Source organism: Anas acuta, chromosome 4 (genome assembly GCF_963932015.1).
Source record: "Anas acuta chromosome 4, bAnaAcu1.1, whole genome shotgun sequence".
Lineage (NCBI taxonomy): Eukaryota > Metazoa > Chordata > Aves > Anseriformes > Anatidae > Anas > Anas acuta.
The window spans coordinates 8,725,948-8,745,434 of NC_088982.1; the positions used below are offsets into that span (position 1 = coordinate 8,725,948).

Below are 19,487 nucleotides of genomic sequence, written 5' to 3' on the forward strand. Positions count from 1 at the left end.
TTTATTCCTTTCCCTGAATTCAGCACACTTGCAAAAATTACATATAAGGTAGGAATATACTGTAGCTGTTTATTTTGTAAGATGCTTACCTGCTCCATAAACTACTGAGTAAACTACACGCTTTGCTTGCTCTCTATCAGCTTGTTTCACTTCTTCACTTGGAATCCCCTTCCTAAATGAACAAACAAAAATAATATATTTTCAGTTAAAACTAATTTAAATTTTTATCCCCACAGGAAATGTATTTAACCTGAGATGTATAAGGAATAGAAGCACTTCGGGGCTTTTGTCACAATGAATATACAACTTCTTTAAAAATTTTGGGTGATAGTCTATAGTAAATGAAGCTCCTTAATCTTCATCTTGTCCTTTCCTTTGCTTTTAAATCAAATCCTTGGCTAGGAAAAGTCCTACTATTTTACTATTAGTTCTTTAGGGTGAAAAGTCTCCAGTACTGACCCATGAGAAAAGTTAAATCTCCCCAGCAACAGCATTTCTTCAAGACATAAAGTGTATTGAGACTCTGAACAAAAGTCTGACCTAAAGCTAATTTAAACAAAGGTTGTACATCAAGAATAACAACTGATATACATGTAAGCATGTACCAAATCTCTTACATGTCTTACAGAGCTCCACAATAGAGATACTTCAAAAAACAGCAGCACTGGCTGTTTCTTAACTGGAGAGTGTAGCTAGTTTACTGGCAGCAAAGCATTGCCCTTCCCACTCCCCATTCACTCACCAAGTGATGTAAGCAGTCCTATGAAAGGGTTCGTGGATTTAGTAATTTGCAAATTAAAAGCTAGACCTCTGCAATGACCAAGTTTATGCCACCTATGCATTTTCTTATCTAAGTGTAGATTCAGAAAGAATAGCAAACTACTGACAACATTGACGAGTATTGATAATTGGTTTAAATAGGAGTGCATTGAGGGAAATCTAATCTGATCACACTCTGAAAAGAAATACCTACACAAACTGTCTTTGGAACTTAGAGATTTACTGCTGGCAGAGATACCTGATTCACCAGGCACAGCTTGCAAATAAGTTTCCTCATGAGTATGTTCATGATGATGTGATTGCGTTTTAAAATTCTGTTTGGTATGCTTTGTCACGAAAGCTTTCTGTTATGAAAGATGCTTTATCATGGAAGTTTGTCTGACAAGCTTTGAAAAAATGTCATATTTCTGTGCATCTTCTTAGAGTCTTTCACCATTATTTCACCATGATATTCAAACACCTAGAAAATCAACAGAGCCACAAATTTGCGCTTGGTTGGCACATACACTGATTTTAGCCTAGCTTATGAAAAGTGCTGGTATAATTAGGCTCTGAAAGATGAACAGGTAGGCCTTGGGTGCAATCAGTGTTGTGTCCTTACAGAAATACAGATTTTTTTGAAGATGAAAATTAAAATTGAACACAATTTAAAACCTTCCTTGGGCAAATAGTCTTCAGTTTTGTAAAAGTTCACATTGTGACTTTGAGCAGTACAATTGCTTCAAAGAAAAAAAAGACTTTTCTCTGTTCATTTTTAGGCTGAGACACAAAGAGCTAGATAATCTGATAGACAATGTTTTCAGTGTCAAGATTATTCCCACTTAAGTCAATCATTTTGGTAGTTGGAGGCTCTTATAATTTGCCTTCTCTGCTGTGCCAGGTGAAAAGGTCATGGCTCTTATGAATAAAACAGGCTGAGATTCCCAAATGTACCTGATTAAGATGACAGAGTGGCAATTAGAACTAATATGTGCAGAATTAGGAAACCAGACATTATCAAAGATTTCCTGAAGCAACTTCTGGCAGAAAGTCTCCAGGAATTTCCTGAAGGACCTGGCAGAAAGCTACACATATTCTTGGGAAAACATCTATCCAGAACCAGGAGGGAAAACAGAGTCTGGAGGGAAAACAGGAGTTCCCTAGAGATCAGAGAGTAGATTCACCTGATGACAATTCTGGAATAAAGAACAAAGACTGAAAAATATATAAATTAGGGAAAATAAAAAATCTAATTCTGTTTTCTTATTAATGCATAATTAAAACCAAGTGCCTAGAGAAAACAAGAGATAGGATTACAACAATAGATTTTACATGCAGATTTGCTTAAGTTTGAGGTTAGAGACAACCAAGAGCCAAGGGGTGAGCAGGAGGTATGTTAGCTGCCAACCTCTCTGAAAAAGAAGGGCTAGGACTGCAAGAATACAGTGGGCAAAAAGGCCTGGAGATCTGTACAGTCATCAGGTCGTGGTACTGAAGAAGCAACTCAAGACAAGATCTTTGCTCTTGCTGGGTGGGACTGGTGGTTTTAGAGGAGCTTTAACAGTGCAAGACACCAGAACTTGGTACCATGCACAGTGTGTGTATTTTTAGGACTTTAAGGTTGATTTTGCATCATCCAAACTCCAACCTGAAGGAGCTGATAGAGAAAAACAGAAATACTTTGTTGTAATCATGATAGGCAGAACCAGGAGAAGAATCCTGTTTTGATTGTAAACAATCACAATAAAACCTTGTCATTAAGGTGCAAATGGACCCACATCATGTGATTACAGCAAGCATGACAGCCACATTGCATTTCCTCATCTTCAGTTATTTAAGAAATATATGAGAAGCAGGTAATATTTCTAGAGCATTGTGACAAATTTTTCATTTACTAAAATGCTAAATACAAAGTGGTCAGTCTAAACATCCTCGTATGTCAGAGGGGGAAATGTGAGCACTCAGCGGAGAGGCATTCAATCTAGCACCCTCGATATGTGCAAATGTATGTATCCCACTCAAGAATCCTGAATAATAAAAGATGATAAAAGAAATTGCCATATAAATCACAAGTGCTCGAGCAAATACAAGTCATTAATCAAAACTATTCCTTTTTTTCTAATAATGATTTTTTTCCTGTTTATATTAACAATGATTGGTTTCTACCTGTGATGTTTGATTCCTTCTGTAATAGAGTGGTACTCCTGCAGTTTGAGCAGAAGACTATTCCTTTGAATAACAAAATAGCATTAGGGGGTCAATTTCTCATCCATGCAGTAGCCACACTAGAAATCCTCACTGGGCTTTCTTCTTGAGCCTATTTCCTCTACAAATACATTTATTTTCACAAGAACCTCTTCTATGAAGAAAGGCTGAGAGAGCTGGAGATGTTCAGCCTGGAGAAGAGAAGGCTCCAGGGAGACCTCACTGTGGCCTTTCAGTACTTAAAGGGATCTTATAAAAAGGATGGAGCAGGACTCTTTACTCAGGCAGATAATGATAGACAAGGGGGAGCAGTCTTAAACTAAAAGAGGATAGATTTAGATTAGGCGTTAGGAAGAAATTCTTCACTGTGAGGGGGGTAAGGCACTGGCTAAGGCTGCCCAGAGAAGCTGTGGATGCCCCATCCCTGGAGGTGCCCAAGACCAGGCTGAATGGGGCTTTGGGCAGCCTGGACTGGTGGGAGGTGTCCCTGCCCATGGCAGGGGGTTAGAACTAGATGATCTTTAAGGTCCCTTCCAATCCAAGCCATTCTGTGATTCTATAACATATTAATTGATGTCCTACTTATAATAAGCTATTATGTCCCTCTTTTAATAAGCTATTTGGTCAAGCTCTTCATTAATATGATAATCTTCAAATTCTTCCTGACTTGCCACCTCCAAACGTGCAGTATTTCACCTCTTGTGTGCCTGCACTCTTACATTCCTGTCCTTGGTGCATACTTATTTCGGTCTACTTCCACAATTCCTATTTGCTTGTCCTTGCCTTCCTTTGCTTAGTACTGCTTTGCAAGTACTTTGCTTTATAGTACATTACTTGATACACATCTGTTAGGTGAAATAAAGAATGGGCTTCTGTGCTGGAAGACACTTATCAAGTGCAGGTTAACAGATCTCATTATTCTTGGAAGGAGTTATCAGAGCTGAACAACCAGGAAAGGTCTGTGAAGACAGCAAAATAGCAGCATAGAAAGTTATAGAAAATCTGACAAATGTGGTCAGAGTAGAGACATACAAGCTCTCTAAAGAGATGGTTCTACTATGAAGTAGGTTATATGCCAAAAAGGGAATAGCTGCCTGGAAAAGGAAAAAAAATAATAAAAATGATAAATATAAATGATAAATGATAAAATGATAAAAATAATAAAAAGAGCATTCCAAAGACTTTCTGCTGAATTGTCTTAAAACTTATGAGCACCAAGTTTCTTTATACCCAAGAAAAATATGGCAATCTTATTTGTGATTAAAAAAAAAAAAAAAAAAGAAAAGCTTAGCTACAAACCAGAATCAGAATAATATATTTATTACAAAGTAGAGAACAAGATGGAATTATTTTTAAACTGCACAGAATATTATAAAGAAACAAAAAATGCAAATTTTAGTATACAGAAATTAGCACAGAGCACAAAGTAGTTGAACACATGCAGAAAAAAAAAAAAAAAATCCAGGAATGCCACAGGACATAAAAATTGGGCGATAGCAAAATAAAACTTTGAGAACAGGTAGAAATGGAAGGAAACCAGCCTTAAAAGAATGCGATAAGACATTTCAGAATTTCTGGGAAATGTTGCATTGTGACGGAAGTCGTCTGTTTATGTACAGGACAAGGCAGAACAAACTTCTCCAACACAATATCTGGCAGACATGCATTGCCTTGTTCTGCATTACATTGCACCAAGCTAGGCTCAGTCATAACAGCCACAAAACTTTGGCTGCTCTCCTGCATCTGTCAATTAATCCAAGTCCTAGCTGGGAGTTGATGCAGGAAAGGAGCTGGAGTGCCCTTAAATTCATTTTATACATGGTCATTAATGTCCAATAAATGACTGAATATACAAGTGAATACACAGTCATTCATCTGGCTGCTCCTTTACACTTGCTGTTGTTGTTTTAATTTCTTCAGTGGAGTATATAAATCTGCCATTTTTAATCACTGTTGCTATGAAATAGTGGTGAGGGTTATATATTTTGTAAGGTTGTGCCTGGAACTTTGCTGGCATAGGAAACTGGTACAGGCAAATTACATAGTTAGTGGCAACTCCTCCCTTTTATCATGGTAACACCACTGGATATATCATCTTGGAGGAAAATTTGGAAAGCTTAGTTTTTAAGTGACATTGGCAAGCAGAATATATACCACAATATATTTGGGCATTCTAACTATATGAAAGAGATTAGTTCCACTATAACCTAGCCTGCTCACCATTAATGCAGTGTGCGAGAGTAGAAGATCTTTCTGAAAGTTACCATTCCATGACCAGTGGAAAATACTGACAAGGCTCAGGCATGAGTTGTCTCAGACATTTTTAAATAATGCATGGAAGAGATCTTGGAGTGACTTTTATGTGGCTAATTTCTGTTACAATACAGAGAATAGGTGGGGAACCAGTCTCCTCAAAGCCACTGTCGTTTCATAATAGACTATTACTTTTGCCTTGCATGATAAGCAAGAGCTAGGAATAAAGTATGTGCACTCAGCCTAAGTATTTTATCATACACAGTTTTAACGTACAGTTTGATATACAATGTTTACTGAAAACCACATACATAACCTATGAAAGACATATATATATAAATGTAGCTTCTCTAACTATAAGGCATTTACACAACTGTGTTCTAAACAAAAAGTAGCTAGTTTGTCTTCCTCATAAGAAGAGCATAGAGACGTCAGGATGAAAAATGAAACCTGCCTAGACTGCCCAGAAGAGTGGCAATAAAGGCAAGATACTTTTCTAAAATAGCAAAGAAACATCTACAAGGAAATGCAGACTAACTTCTTGTCAGGGGAAACAGCAGGTGAAATAGGTAACAGAAAAAAAAAAAAAAAAAGACCTTTCTGATATAGCCCAAGTATATATTTATTAAGCAGTTTTTTTCTTTTATTCTCGTATTTCTGTCATTTCCAAACACTTTTTATACCTGAATTGGATGTTGTGCTCAATGCCTGGATTTGCATTTTCATCTTGATGTGATCTGCATTAGTGAGATATAAGGTTTTGGAATAACACACAGAAGCTTCTCACCCAAAGATATGCTCCAATCAACGAATCAATAACAACATCAAATTCCTCACATATCCTCCTTTTCATCTAGAGGATAATATACAGACTCCTCACTTAACCTATACTCATTCCCACCCTGGCACAGGGATAGAAGAGATGTCTTGCAGTGGCTGTTGCTCATATTGGTGAACCTCTTGTATGCATTTTCCATGTAAATATGGGAACATACTTAAAGATGGGAGGGGGTCACAATCTCCCAATCAGGGAGCTTAAATTTGTATTTAAAAAAAAAAAAAAGTATTAAAAAATAAAATTTGTATTCTTTTTCATTTAGAGGTTTTTATAAAAGCGTTCACTTCAGCTAGTTGTGGTCATCTTCTGTGAATAAAAGACTACAGGACACTTCTCTGAAAGAAAGACTACAGGACAGTCAGCTTGATACCATCCTTCCTATACCATAGCCAGTTTTTTTCTGCCACATTTTTGTCATTGTATCTCTTTTCCCCTTTGCATGCTGCTCCACCAAACTGATTTTTAATTTATGTCCTTTTAGCACCAGGAGAAGCTTTACAACCCCTATAAAACTCTTTTTCAAGACTCCATAAGCACTTTATGATTTTAAAAGCCCTTCCAGTGGTTAATTATAAAATAATTTATTTTGTCTGAGTAGCCTCTGTAGTCCATTGCACAAAGATTTATTTCATTAGTCCTAAACCTTCTGCAAAAGACCATGATGTTTAGCTTTCAAGCACTTTACAGGAGATAAAGACATATCTTTTTAGTTTGCTCTGTGGGCCAGAAGTCTTCTGTTGCTACATTTTAAAGTACCAGGGAACCAGATAAAGAGATTGCAACAAGGTCATGTCATAAATTATACCTATCGTCAGTAACAATTTGTTGAAGGATTCATTTGGGAGTAAAGTGATCCATTATCTTTACTAGGATATTTACCTGCATGTTAATCTCCCAGGCACAGAGGAGGTATGTTATGCAGCAGTTATTTTCAGTGCCCTTGACAAAAAAAAAAAAAAAAAGGTCAGAGATTTCTCTTTAAAAGGGTACAGTTCTGGACTTCATTCAGAGAGATCAGAAAGTGCCTGATACTAAATGGAGGCTCTTGAGAAAGGACACCCTACCCTGGAACCTTCATCTTTTCTCTCCTTCACTTCTGCAGGAACACAAAAGTGCTTTTCTCTCACAACTGTAGTTCTTTCTTACACCACCCGTTTCCCAGACAGGTGATGTTTATTTCTGAGATGTGATTGTTGAAAGAATTAATCTGCTAGAGGACATTCTCATCTCAGAGTCTTCAGCTTTAAAAGCAGAGAATGAAAGTAAGTCATTAACTGGGTGAATGTCAGTGGTGATGGTCACCATCACTGAAAGAACAATGAAATGGAAACAGTTTACAAGGGCCATACAAGATAGGATGACAAAACTCATCAGATACTACTTGTTTTAAACTACATGTCAGGGATCAACCTCAAATTAATGCTCTTAGAGTTCTTTCTTCACTTCTCAAGCTTTTCTGTAAGAAGCTTTAAATAGTTAAGGAATGGAAACCATGTTGGGAAACGGTACAGGTAACAGTAGCAAAGTATCAAATAATTATCAGTACTGGCCCAGGCAGAAGTCTCATGTCTTTATAAAGAAACAGAGTTTCTGAACAGCCTTAGCGAAATACCAGAAGAGTGAAACAGCAGGAAACAAAGTTCTTAGTACACAACCAGAAGATGATGTAACTGCAATTAGTTGCCCCATCAAACCACCAGCAAACAATGTACAAGTTGCTCAGGAAGAACAAGGAGGGGTATGTCACACTACATCAAAATGAGTATGCACAGTTAAGAAAAATGTAAGTAGCAGACATTTAAAGATCTTAATAGCCAAAGAAAAGAGGAAGAATTCAATGATGATATATATGAGGATTTTCTGCAGAGAGGGATGAGATAATGAATAATCCTTTTCTTTCAGTCTTCACTGAAAATACCTCTGGTAGCTTAAATTCTATTATGCGTATAATCACATTGAATTAAAGACAAAACTAAAACTTCACTATGAGTTGTTTTTTAAAATAATTGGTAGGTTTGAAACCAAAGCTTCAAAAGTGTAGAGGTCTTAACTTCTGCAAAGAGGTGTCTGGACACATCCTATTACACCTAGATCAAGCACGAAAGATTCCTCAATTCTCAAAGGTGATATGACATATGATACAATACTGTTTTGCACAAGCTTTACTTGTTTTCTTTGGCACATAATAGCTAGATTCACAGTACTATTGTGCAAAATGCACCCATTACTTCATCAGTTTCCATATTCTAAAAATTCCATCAATGAATATCTAATTACTTTTGTTGGATTCAATCCTAAAAATGATTTGTTTATAAACTGTGTCAAAATGTGCTCTAGCACCTCAAAACAGTTTGAAAATAGTGTGGATCTGTAAGACCTGCCTTTGCATTCTTGATTTCATCAAGATTTAGCTTGAAAGTCAAGTTAAAGTTAATTGAGTTAAATGAAATAAACCGAAACATCTCATTAAGATCTGGAGCGTGCTCACAAAATGTAGTATTTTATCAAAACCACTGTAGATGAAAATGACTCTTTGAAGATAACTCTTCATATACAAGAAATCCTCTTCATGAAGTTACCAAAGCCAAGCATTGTCAAACACCGCGAAACAACTGAGGACTGCCCTACCTCCCCAGAGCTTGATCTTTCACACTAGTTTCTGTTAGTTGTGGTGATGAAAACCCTAAAGCTTTGTTTTTCAGTTATTTTAGACCGCTAAAAAACCATCTGATGTGCTATAATAATAAGCTTCCAATCTGATATAAAATTAAGCTGTCTGGTTAAGCTTGCAGTTAACAACCTGGTTTGTTTAAAGTGATTGTTTAACTCTTCTAAAAAACAAAACCCATTATGCTTCCTGAAGACTTTATTCCCTCTCCCTTATTATTTGCTAGTCTAAACAAATGTCACAGCTGTACTTCTCCAAGGGACTGTAAACCAAAAGGTGAAATTTTTGTAAGTTAAGACTCAGACAGTCTGCAAGGGTACAAGGCAAGTCCAATGTTAAATTTGATTAATATCAACTCTTGCAAGTAAGCTTTCAAAACAGAAATTGCTGTGCTACAAATGTAAAACTGTTAAAATAGTCCACACTGATGCCCATGAGGTTTTCGACATAGAGCTTACAATGTTTTAAAACTCTGATTTGAGAAGGCATACTGAACCTCCTCCTTTTTACCAGATTTCAGGGGTGGCAGAAGGAACAGGACACGGGAGGAGGGGGATAAAGTGGCAGCAAATTAAACTGCTGCATGAATGCTTTGAAAAAACACATTATAATAATTGAATACCACAAGTCAAAATCTTTATCTATCTCCTGTATCTCAACATAAAAGTTCATATATATTTATGTACATGTGTATATATATATGTCTACATGTATTTATACCCCAGTTTGTGGAGGCTGTACTGCCTAACATAGGTATTCCAAAGGCAAACCAAATATTATTACAGCTATCACGAAGATTGTATTTGCAAATGACACAGTTTTCAAGTGTTCCCTGTCAAAATCTTTTGAGTATGATTTCTTTTATTATGCAAAAATCTAACAGTTACAAGCATTCATCAATAAACAGACATCTCCACAAATGATGTCTGTTGTGAGAGGAATGAAAATCTCAAACTAGAATTAATGCTTTTTGCCTAATGCAAACAAGCCTGATTTTAAATAATGACACTTCTTCAGAACAATGATTTAATCTGGTAGTCTTACAGAAATTTAGGTAAAAATGATGAATTTTATCATTAATGATATTCCAGAGATATAAACTGAGGATTCAATTACAGCTGATTTCACAATGGTTTCAAGTAGGTATAAGAGACTGCCTAATCCCAAAGCAAGTGTAATAATAGCACAGAAAAGAGAAACTCAAATGCAATATGCAGAGAACTCGGAGCTTGTCTTTCAAGATACTCCACAACAAATTGTCCTCCAATATACCACACAGGAACAAAATTAGATAGCACGTTGACACCATTTCATCCCCTCTAGACTTTAGTAATTGCAAAGCTATCCCTACACAGCTTGAGAAATTCACCCTTTCACAGTGTCTAAATAATAATAATAATTAAAAAGACTACTGCTTTTCTGCAAAGTTATTTTATTTGAAAATTAGAATTATTAAAGCATACACTTTTTGCATAAAGTAGGAGGTGAACAATTAGAAACAGAGGAAAATGTAGTATTTGTCCATGGAATGACAAGGAAACAGTATGGTTTGGCTTTGGAAAGGCAAATGCAATTTCAGTATGTGACAAGTGGGTTATTTCCAAACATGACAGGGCAATATTAGTTCTGCTGTACAGTGTACTGGTGAGATTTTATCTGGGTAGTTAACTTAATTTGGTCACCATGTTCAAAAAACATTAATTTGAAACAGGTATGGAGGTAGGCTATCTGAATATTGAATAGCAAAAAAATCAACCATATGAAAGGAGACACTGACTATCTCAACGTAAAGAAATTACACCTGTCCATAAATATCCTGCAGCAGTGGGGCTATGTGGAAAACAACATCACCCATCCATAGCTCAAAAATCTCTTACCATCCGAACACGGTGCTGCATTCAGCAGCCTGGTGGAAATAATCTCTGGTCCTTGCTAATTCAGGAATTGTGCCCAGGAGCTGTTTGGTCCAGAGCCACAACCACGACAGCAACCAATTCAGCAATGCAAGTATTGAGTGCCAGCAACCAGGAACATTCCCTGGCACTAAACTTACCAGAATAAAGGTAGCCTCTCAACTCATGATTTCTTGAATTCTTCATTCGGCTAGCCCAGTTTCGTGACCAAAACTAACTCGCTTTTCTTGACCATGACACAAATATACCTGGGGCTTTGTTGGGGCACAGAGATTTCAGAGCTCACCTAAAAAGCTAGCTATGCTAACTGAAGCAGCTTAGGGAGTCAGTCAGTACCACAGAGTCTCATTTTCCTTGCCAAGAGGAAATACAGATTAACTTGCATGGAATTCCATGTAGTCATAACTAGCTGCTCCTAACATTAGTTCATTAAGTTATTTTGATGACAAGTACCCTAAGAAAAAGTGTCTAGTTTCCTTAAAGAATGAGGGCTGAGAACACAATTGATTGCCTTCCTGAAGTAGCTATGCAAAGCAAACTCTGGGCTAATAAAGCTAATGGACAATGTTGGCAAGAATAATTTATCTAGATAAACTGTAGGAATAAATAAGGTAGAAAGTAAAAGGAGATTTCAAGCCAGAAGAGCAATGGGGAATTCAACAGCTTTAGCCTAGAATTATCTAGGCTAAAACGAGTTCTAAGTTGAGGTCCCACCAATATATGGAAGAGAGTTTATGACATTATCACCTGCAAGAGGTTTTTATGGTTAATAAGTTCCTTCTAGTTTCATACTCCTGTGTAAGAGCAGGCATATTTTTACCAAGTGTAAAGCATTATCTAGCAGCATAAGAAACTGCCTTACTTCTTCCTAGAGCTTCTCTTCTGAATGCTTCTCTATTTCTTAATAACTACTGGCACTTTGTCAGCATCTTTTCCTACCATTACATTTATTTGCACAGAAATTCAATCTGCCACTGTAGTATATCATAGATGTTAAAAATTTCTGAAGTACAACCTGAAGAAATCTGCAATACTACAGCTGCAGGAGCTGCAGGTTACAGCCTCACTCACACTAATTTTAGAAAGTAAGTTATTATTAAACACCAGATTAATAATGAGTAGTGTCTCAACAATTACACTTGCTGCTACAGCATACCTGCCCCTGAACGTGATTTGACTCGGAAGAGCCTGCCTTCCCATATAAACTGAATTTGTGCCTGAACAGCATGTATAAAGCAAATTCCTCATTCCTCTCCCTTTATCAGTAATACTGTGAATAAGAAAAGAATGATACAATATACAAAGTAAGAGCTATTTTGGATATTAATCAGAAGAGAAGTGATACATAAACAATGAGATGATGGGTAAGTACTAATAATTATTCAGTTTTAAATACTGCAACAATCATTTCTTCAGAGTCTTAAAGAAAAATAAAAGCAGAAGCCTTGAAACTAATTAGAAATGATAACGTTATTACAGAGCTGGATAATCCAATGCTAATGAAAGAAATTAACCCTTTGTGAGTCATCGGGCAGGTAGCACTGAGTTCCAAACCTCGGGATTTAGGATGAATCAATACTGGCTGTGTTACACAGCCAGACTGCAGAGCTGAAAGACCACAACACAGTCATGCATTTCTGAATGGAGACTCCAGCAGAGAGATTCAGCTACACATATTTAAGGTGAGTGCCATCTAACACACATGAAAACTTTTCTCCACTCTCTTCAAAATCAAGATTCTAGGAGTTACCCCAAGGACTCCATGGCAAAGCTATGACCATAATTTGTCTGATTTGTCTTAATCCTGCAAAAACAGTTTCATGATTTTATATGTGCTCAATGGCACGGAGAGTGAGTACACTTCAAATCAAAACAAAACAAAAAAAGATTTTATTATTTTCCAATGTATGAATTGAAAAGAGTTAATCCAAATTCATTTTAGACTTGACATTAAGCTCATAAAAAGTGGGAAAAGGAATCTGAGAAATTTCATGTCTTAATTTCTGGTTAGATGAATACGAAATAGTCTGGATTACCCAAAAATTACTTAAACAAGATGGAGTCCTAAGAGTCCTGAGCTAGTATATCTCATTATTTAGACAACAAACACAAATTGAGAGAGCCATAGCTGGGGGAAAATGGAGCCGCATAACCTCATGGTTGCATCTTGTAACCGTATGTCTGCTTATGGGGTTGGGAGGAAAGGTAAAGCTCTTCCCATCTCCTCAGAAGTCCACCTGGACAAACATGATTATCTCATTACTCTTTAATAAACTAACAAAAACCCAGGTGACATGTCTTGATTAACAAAGGCTTTTTCAAGGGTTTGCTGATATTTTTTTCATAAAATTAAAATAGAAACACAAATAAGAAGCATTAGGACAATGCTCTTGACATATGGTTTAATTTTAAAGTAGTCCTGTGTGGAGCAAGGAGTTGGACTCAACGATCCTTTTGGGTCACTTCCAACTAGGGATATTTGCTGATTTTAATCATATCTTGTTTGAAAAGCATCTAGCTACAGATGTGGCTTTTGCCTCTCATAAATCCATTTATCTCATTCAAGTTTTACTGGCCTATCTTGCTATTTAGTATTAGCCTTGAATTGAAGTGGTAGAGTTAGGACTAATCTTTAAAGTTTTTTTTCATCTGAAGCTTGATGTTTGCAGTTTTCAGTAACAATAACTTAAGGGAGTAGGCAGCTCAACTTAATTCAATGTTTGCTACACCATACATTTATATAAAGTAACAAAAAAAAAGTCAGTGTTTTGCTAAGGATGAATGTTGATTCATCCTTACAATCTATTTGATAAAAAAAAAAAAAAAAAAAAAAAAAAAGTGTGCTTGAAACAAGATTGTATAAAACAGGAATGAGCAAGTGTATATATATTTAGTCTGCCTACCACCAAACATTTGTGCATACTCGACCTTATCTTCTTCAAACAGACCCAGTACACTATCTTTTTGTATAATTCAACCCCTGATGACTTATTTTGATTTATTTCAGGAATATCCAAAATCCCTCTGCTTATTTCCTGTGTTCTTCACAACTCAGCAGGGTATCAACAGATAGAACTATTGTCAGTAAGGATCCTGAATTTCCAAGCAGCTGGAAAAACAAAATTCACCTGTTTCGCTACAGTTCTTGATGGACCCAATGCACAACAGTCTGGCTGACATTGACATTAATAGAAATAATCAGTTCCTTGAGTCCCCTGCTTGGCAGGCTATAATTAAATAAATTTTCCCCACTTCCTGAAGGAAGACAGTCTCTAAAGAACAAAACAAAACTTTCTGCACTGTGGTCTTTTTATTCAGATCTGGTTGAACTTAAAACACAAAAGCCCACAATTTTTGTCCTTCCAATATGGTAATACCAACTAGTTCTGTGCTTTGCTTTTTTCTAGGCTTTTCCTTGAGTCAAATCCAAAATTAGCATGTCCTTCTCTTACCAAAATGGTTTGCTATATATTACCAGCATCCTACACACACATCAGCTGAGGAAACATGGACTTTTATATCCAGCACATTTTGTTAACAGCCTGCAGTTCCCGAGATTATTGGAAATTAAGTGTTCAAGTTCCTCTGACTCTGGCACAGATTATATAATGTCAATGAAAGGCTTTTCCATATCTTCAAGTGTCAGCCAACCTCACCTACACTATAAAAATGGAAAGGAATCTTTCTCAGAATGATTAGAAGAGAATAATTTTATAAATCCCTTGGTATTCTATAATAGATACACATATTCTTATTTCAGGTATTAGCTACCAGTGCTACAAAGAAATAATGAGACAATGTCCTTTTATTCTGCAGCCATTCTTGAGCTCTCTGCAAGCCACATAAGTAGAATGATAATTATGTCTAGTACTAGAAGATAACGTCAATACCTAGAAGAAGGGCATCTATTCATGCTGTTCTCCACCACCACAAGTAAAGCAAGAACATGAGGAAGCAGACAGATAAATGAGAGAGAAGTGAATATTTTGTGGTGTCCAATTAACAAAACTCATGTCAAACTGAAGCAGGAGCAGCTAGACCACTATCAAGCTCCCCAGCCTTCTTTCAAGCATTGCCTTGAGCACAAGCATTGTACGCAACTGACTGTCACAAATCCTCCTTTTTTTTTTTTTTTTTTTTCCCCTTTGGTACAAAGTACATATCACCCTGAAAGAGTATCCACCAATTACCTTGTTACTTTAATTCACCATCAGTAGTTAACATGTACAAGGTAAATTATAGTTTAGAGGTAGAAATTAATAGTTTAAAGAGAATGTCTGTTTTAACACTGGAATGGTGGCAGTTATCAGATTATTCGGATAATTATCTTTTAATACACGGTACATCTGTGTATTGAACAGTATTAGAGATATTCCTCTACTACATGGTACTACAGAAACATAGTTATAGTACTACATGGTAGTTATAGTACTATATGGGACTATAGAAATATATATTAGCTGCAGAATATAAGGAAAATTCATTCCACATAAGTAAATTTTTATATGTTCTACAATTCCAATACAATTTGAAAGTATATGAAAAGAGTTATGGAATACAACACAAAATACTAATTCACAGCTGTCCAACAATCTTATCTATAACGGGATGATTTCTGAGGCAGAGATTAACATGGATTTCATTATGCTGGAGCTACATCAGCTGAAGTGACAACCTATGACACATCAGAGAAGATGCCTAGATCATTTATCTCTGTGTGAAAAAGTTTATGCACAGGGACATCCTTCTACTTCCAAAGAAATGAAAACATGCATTTTACAGTAGTAACAAATTTGTGCTCACAATTAGATCATACTGTAGACAATTTACTAAGGAGCCTTCTGAATTGTTCCCCTTTTCAGGTAGTAAGTATAACTTATAGGAAGGTCTATGTACCTTGAAAAGACATCTAATAATGTTTCTAGTTTCAATTTGCATTGATTTCACCTCAGAAAGATATTGTCGCCAACAGAATGTTCCTCATTTCACACACTTACATTCTTCCTAGAGCCTACGAATTAGCTGGATATTCCCATAACTAAATTTCCGAATGTGAAAGTGCTACAGTTTCACTTCAATACATTTGTAACTAATTTACTTATAAGGTCTTTTTCTCTGAAGCTCTTTGTTTAAGAAGATATATAGTCCAGATGTTTTCACATCCTAGTTCACAGTTACCATATAGAAAGGGCAAAATATTTTCATAAATCTTGTAGGACATTTACAAGAAATAGATTTAAGTAGAAACTAAAAAGATGAGAGGTTGTAAACATATCTGTAATATGGTTGGTGCCTTAGGAATCACTCGCTAGATAAAAGCATGGCCCTGTAATGATTTTCTACAGACTAGAACATAAAGCAAATCTCTGAAGCTCTACCCACTTAGTTTTAGGGACTTGCCTTGGGATGGCGCTCACCTCAGAGTGGTAACACTACATTTATTTTCTGAATGAATGGTACACGGTCAGGGTGGAAGTCCATCTCTCACAAATCTGTACTGGCAATTGCATAAGGAACTGTGATACCTAGACCAAATCTGAGAAATGGATGTGGATGCCTACATCCAAATCTACGAATGAACCCATTTGACACCACTAAGTGGCCCCTGAAACCTGGATATTCCTGAATTCTCAGCACACCTCAGGGAACACTTCTTTCTGAAATTCTGCATTGTGCACATGTTCATCATAGACCCACTCTGAGCACACCTGACATCTACTCTGATGCCTGTAGGAGCCAATCTAGGAGATGTAATCCAATTACAGCATTATTTACACACAGTTTCTGTCTATAATATGTTTTTATTTTTAATTATTATTAAAAAGTATAGGTGGAGGGGAATACCACCTTGAAATATTTTTCAGGGTACTAAGGGCCAGCAACTCAGTTCTCTCTTCACTTGGTAGGATTCACAGACAACTCTTCCTCCCAGTGATATGTAGTTAGAGCACGGTCTAATTTCCAGGCCTCACAAATCCAACTTAGATACTGAATCATAAGGCCATAAAAACATGGTTCTGAGGGAGAATGAAAAGCCACCTCAGCTATCCTTGGAAATATCTGATTGATTCATTCCTTCTAGTGATAGATATTCCACTGTCTCCATAAGTAAACCATCTCCATATTTATTTACTTTTTCTATTAAAAATCTTTATCAATGTTAACCAAAACATCTCTTACCACAGTGTAAGCTCATTCATTATGCTTTGTTCACTCTCTGCAACAACTTTGATATATTTGAAGATTTTTATCATATTTCTCCTAAATCCTATATTTTCGTAGCTGAACAAATCCAATTATTTCAACTTTACAGTCTTTGCTCAACAGAATCTCAGCTGCAACAAGTAGCACAGAGTGGAGAAGCTTTCAGACACAGTCTAACTTTGCTCTGTATCTTCCTGAAATGAGACAGATAAAGATTTGAATGCTTGAAGGTTAAAAAAGTTGAACTGAAGTCTCTAAGCACCTAGCTATTGTACAAAAGCTGGACACCATTGCCATTTAAAAAGAGTGAATCCTGTTCACTTTTTTCAAAATAAAATAAAACCTATCAAGCAGGTGTCTTCAGGTATGGATTTCAGATCACATCTGACTGGATCTCCAGCTCTCTAAGAAAAATTCTAAAGAAGCAGGGGACAGGATTTACCCACACATTGAAGAATAGCAAGAAAGAGGCAAGAATTTGCTTGAGTACTGAAGCAGTACTATCCCCATCTCAAAAAAGCACACAGGCAGGAAGGCAGGACATATTTATTGCAAGCTTAAGTGCTTAGCTAAATCAAGATACTCTTCCTGGATTTTGACCCAGTATGGCCTATAGCAGTATACACTACAGCAGAGGAACATCAGCCTACTGAAGAGTGACAAATGAAGAATATGAAGAGACCGGTAGACTCATACAATCATTTAAATTGGAAAAAACTTAAAGCTCATCAAGTCCAACCATCCACCTAACACTACAGGTCTGCTGACAAACCATGGCCTTAAATGCCACATTCACACATCTCTTAAAGATCTCCAGGGACAGTGACTCCACCACTTCCCTGGGCAGCCTGTTCCAATGCCTAATCACTTTTCTATGAAGAAATTCTTCCTGACATCCAATCTAAACCTCCCCTGGTGAGGCTGATGCCTCGTGTCCCATCACTTGTCACCTGAGAAAAAAGACCAACAAACACCCTCCTCACTGCAACTGCTTTTCAGGTAGTTATAGAAAGCAATGAGGTCTCCACTCCGTCTCTTTTTATTCAGACTAAACAGGCTCTCCCCATAGGAGCACAAGATTACAGCCTGGTTTTCTGCAGAGTATTGCCTCTCAGCTAGGTTTACTGGGCTGGGTGTGGCGTTGCACATGACACTGAACTTCAGTTTCTGAGTTAGTGCTTCCTTTCAGCCTCTTGCCATGACGCATGGGCATTGTTTGGGTTGACATAGATTTGTGCATCTCTACACTGCACTGTTGACTAGTGTAAAGATGGCATAAAAGTACTGGTTAGTAGAAACATCAATCCAACAGGTTTCCAAGGCAGACATCTCTACGTCCCAGAGACGGACTGAATCCTGGTAGAGCATACCCAATCAAATTAAGAAGCAAAAAGCTTTTATACGTAAGAGATCTTAATTCAATCAGAAAGTCATACTGCTAACCTCTTGGTAGAAACTGCCCATCATGTATATTCATCACCAAAAGCTAAAAAAAGACTATAAAGTTTTTTTAAAAGATTACATTTTAGATAGAAGACTTTAGCCTGAAAGATATCTAAGTAATGAAATTAAGATTTAGGTGAAGAAGTCATAATGCTTAAATATATAATATAAGTGAATAAACTGGTATGAATCTTGGACTGTCTCTGGGATGTGGCTAAGATTTTATGTCGTCAATATAAAAATCAAATATTGTCAATATATTATTTATGTTTTAATATTTAATAGTCTAAGGATTTTAGATGCAGAAAACCTGCTAAGAGATATCTGACATTCAGAAACTGGAATGCTATCAGACACTGACATAAACTTAAATTTTTTCTTCAGAACAAGCTTCTGAAACTAATTCATTCTCTATTGATTTCTTTCAGCAAAAAAAATGGTCAAGGCTTTCCAAGATGTGTTAGAAAAGATTTACAAACAGCAATCCCTTCAAACAGAATAAACATTTAGTATACCACTTGGTATATCCCTTGCACAGATTTTAAAGCCCCAGGATTAAGACCTAATAAAAATCAGGAGACCAAGGGGAGATAAAATAGTTTGTTTTCCTCTTCCTTCCTTGTTCTAATAGCAATGAGAGGGGGAGATGTTTGTGTGTGTGTGTATTTCATGCAAACCACACAAGACTTTTTTTCTAAAAGCATATTATTTAGCTATGTTTTCTAAAGCAACGTTTGTACAGCTACCATATTACACAATAATTAAATTCTGTATCTTGAGACCTTTTCTACGTTCAAATAACTAGTTAATTATTTTACCTAGTAGATATTTTTGTTTTCAAACTTTTCTAGCATTGACTACATTCAAAACAAGGATACATAGCTGTTTCTCTGATCTACTTTTGTCTTTGCAGTTATGATCCTCTTAAATCTCCTGGTTTTTGACATGACTTGAATAAATACACAAATCCATATCTATACAGGCAAATTAGGTATTAAATAAAGGGTCTGTATACGTATTCAGTTACTCAGTCCACATTTGCAAATTGCTATTTCACAAGGAAAAAATAATAGAAAATTAATTTCAAAACTATACTCTCAGAGTTGGTGTTACCCATTAACATTCCTCTGAAATCCAAATTTGCTCTGCCATATCACAATTCCCCTAGCAACCAGTCATATTCCACTAATTAAAAATGTGGATT

The 19,487-nt window shown here is 36.4% G+C and overlaps 1 protein-coding gene across 1 annotated transcript in view; it reads right to left on the minus strand.

Annotated features, from left to right (window-relative positions):
- The window catches only part of POLN (DNA polymerase nu), a 99,851-nt gene that overhangs the window by 36,661 nt on the left and 43,703 nt on the right, over window positions 1-19,487 (minus strand). Inside the window, exon 18 of the mRNA XM_068679710.1 lies at window positions 90-172. Coding sequence (XP_068535811.1) covers window positions 90-172 — 83 coding nt within the window. The remainder of the gene's footprint in view (window positions 1-89; window positions 173-19,487) is intronic.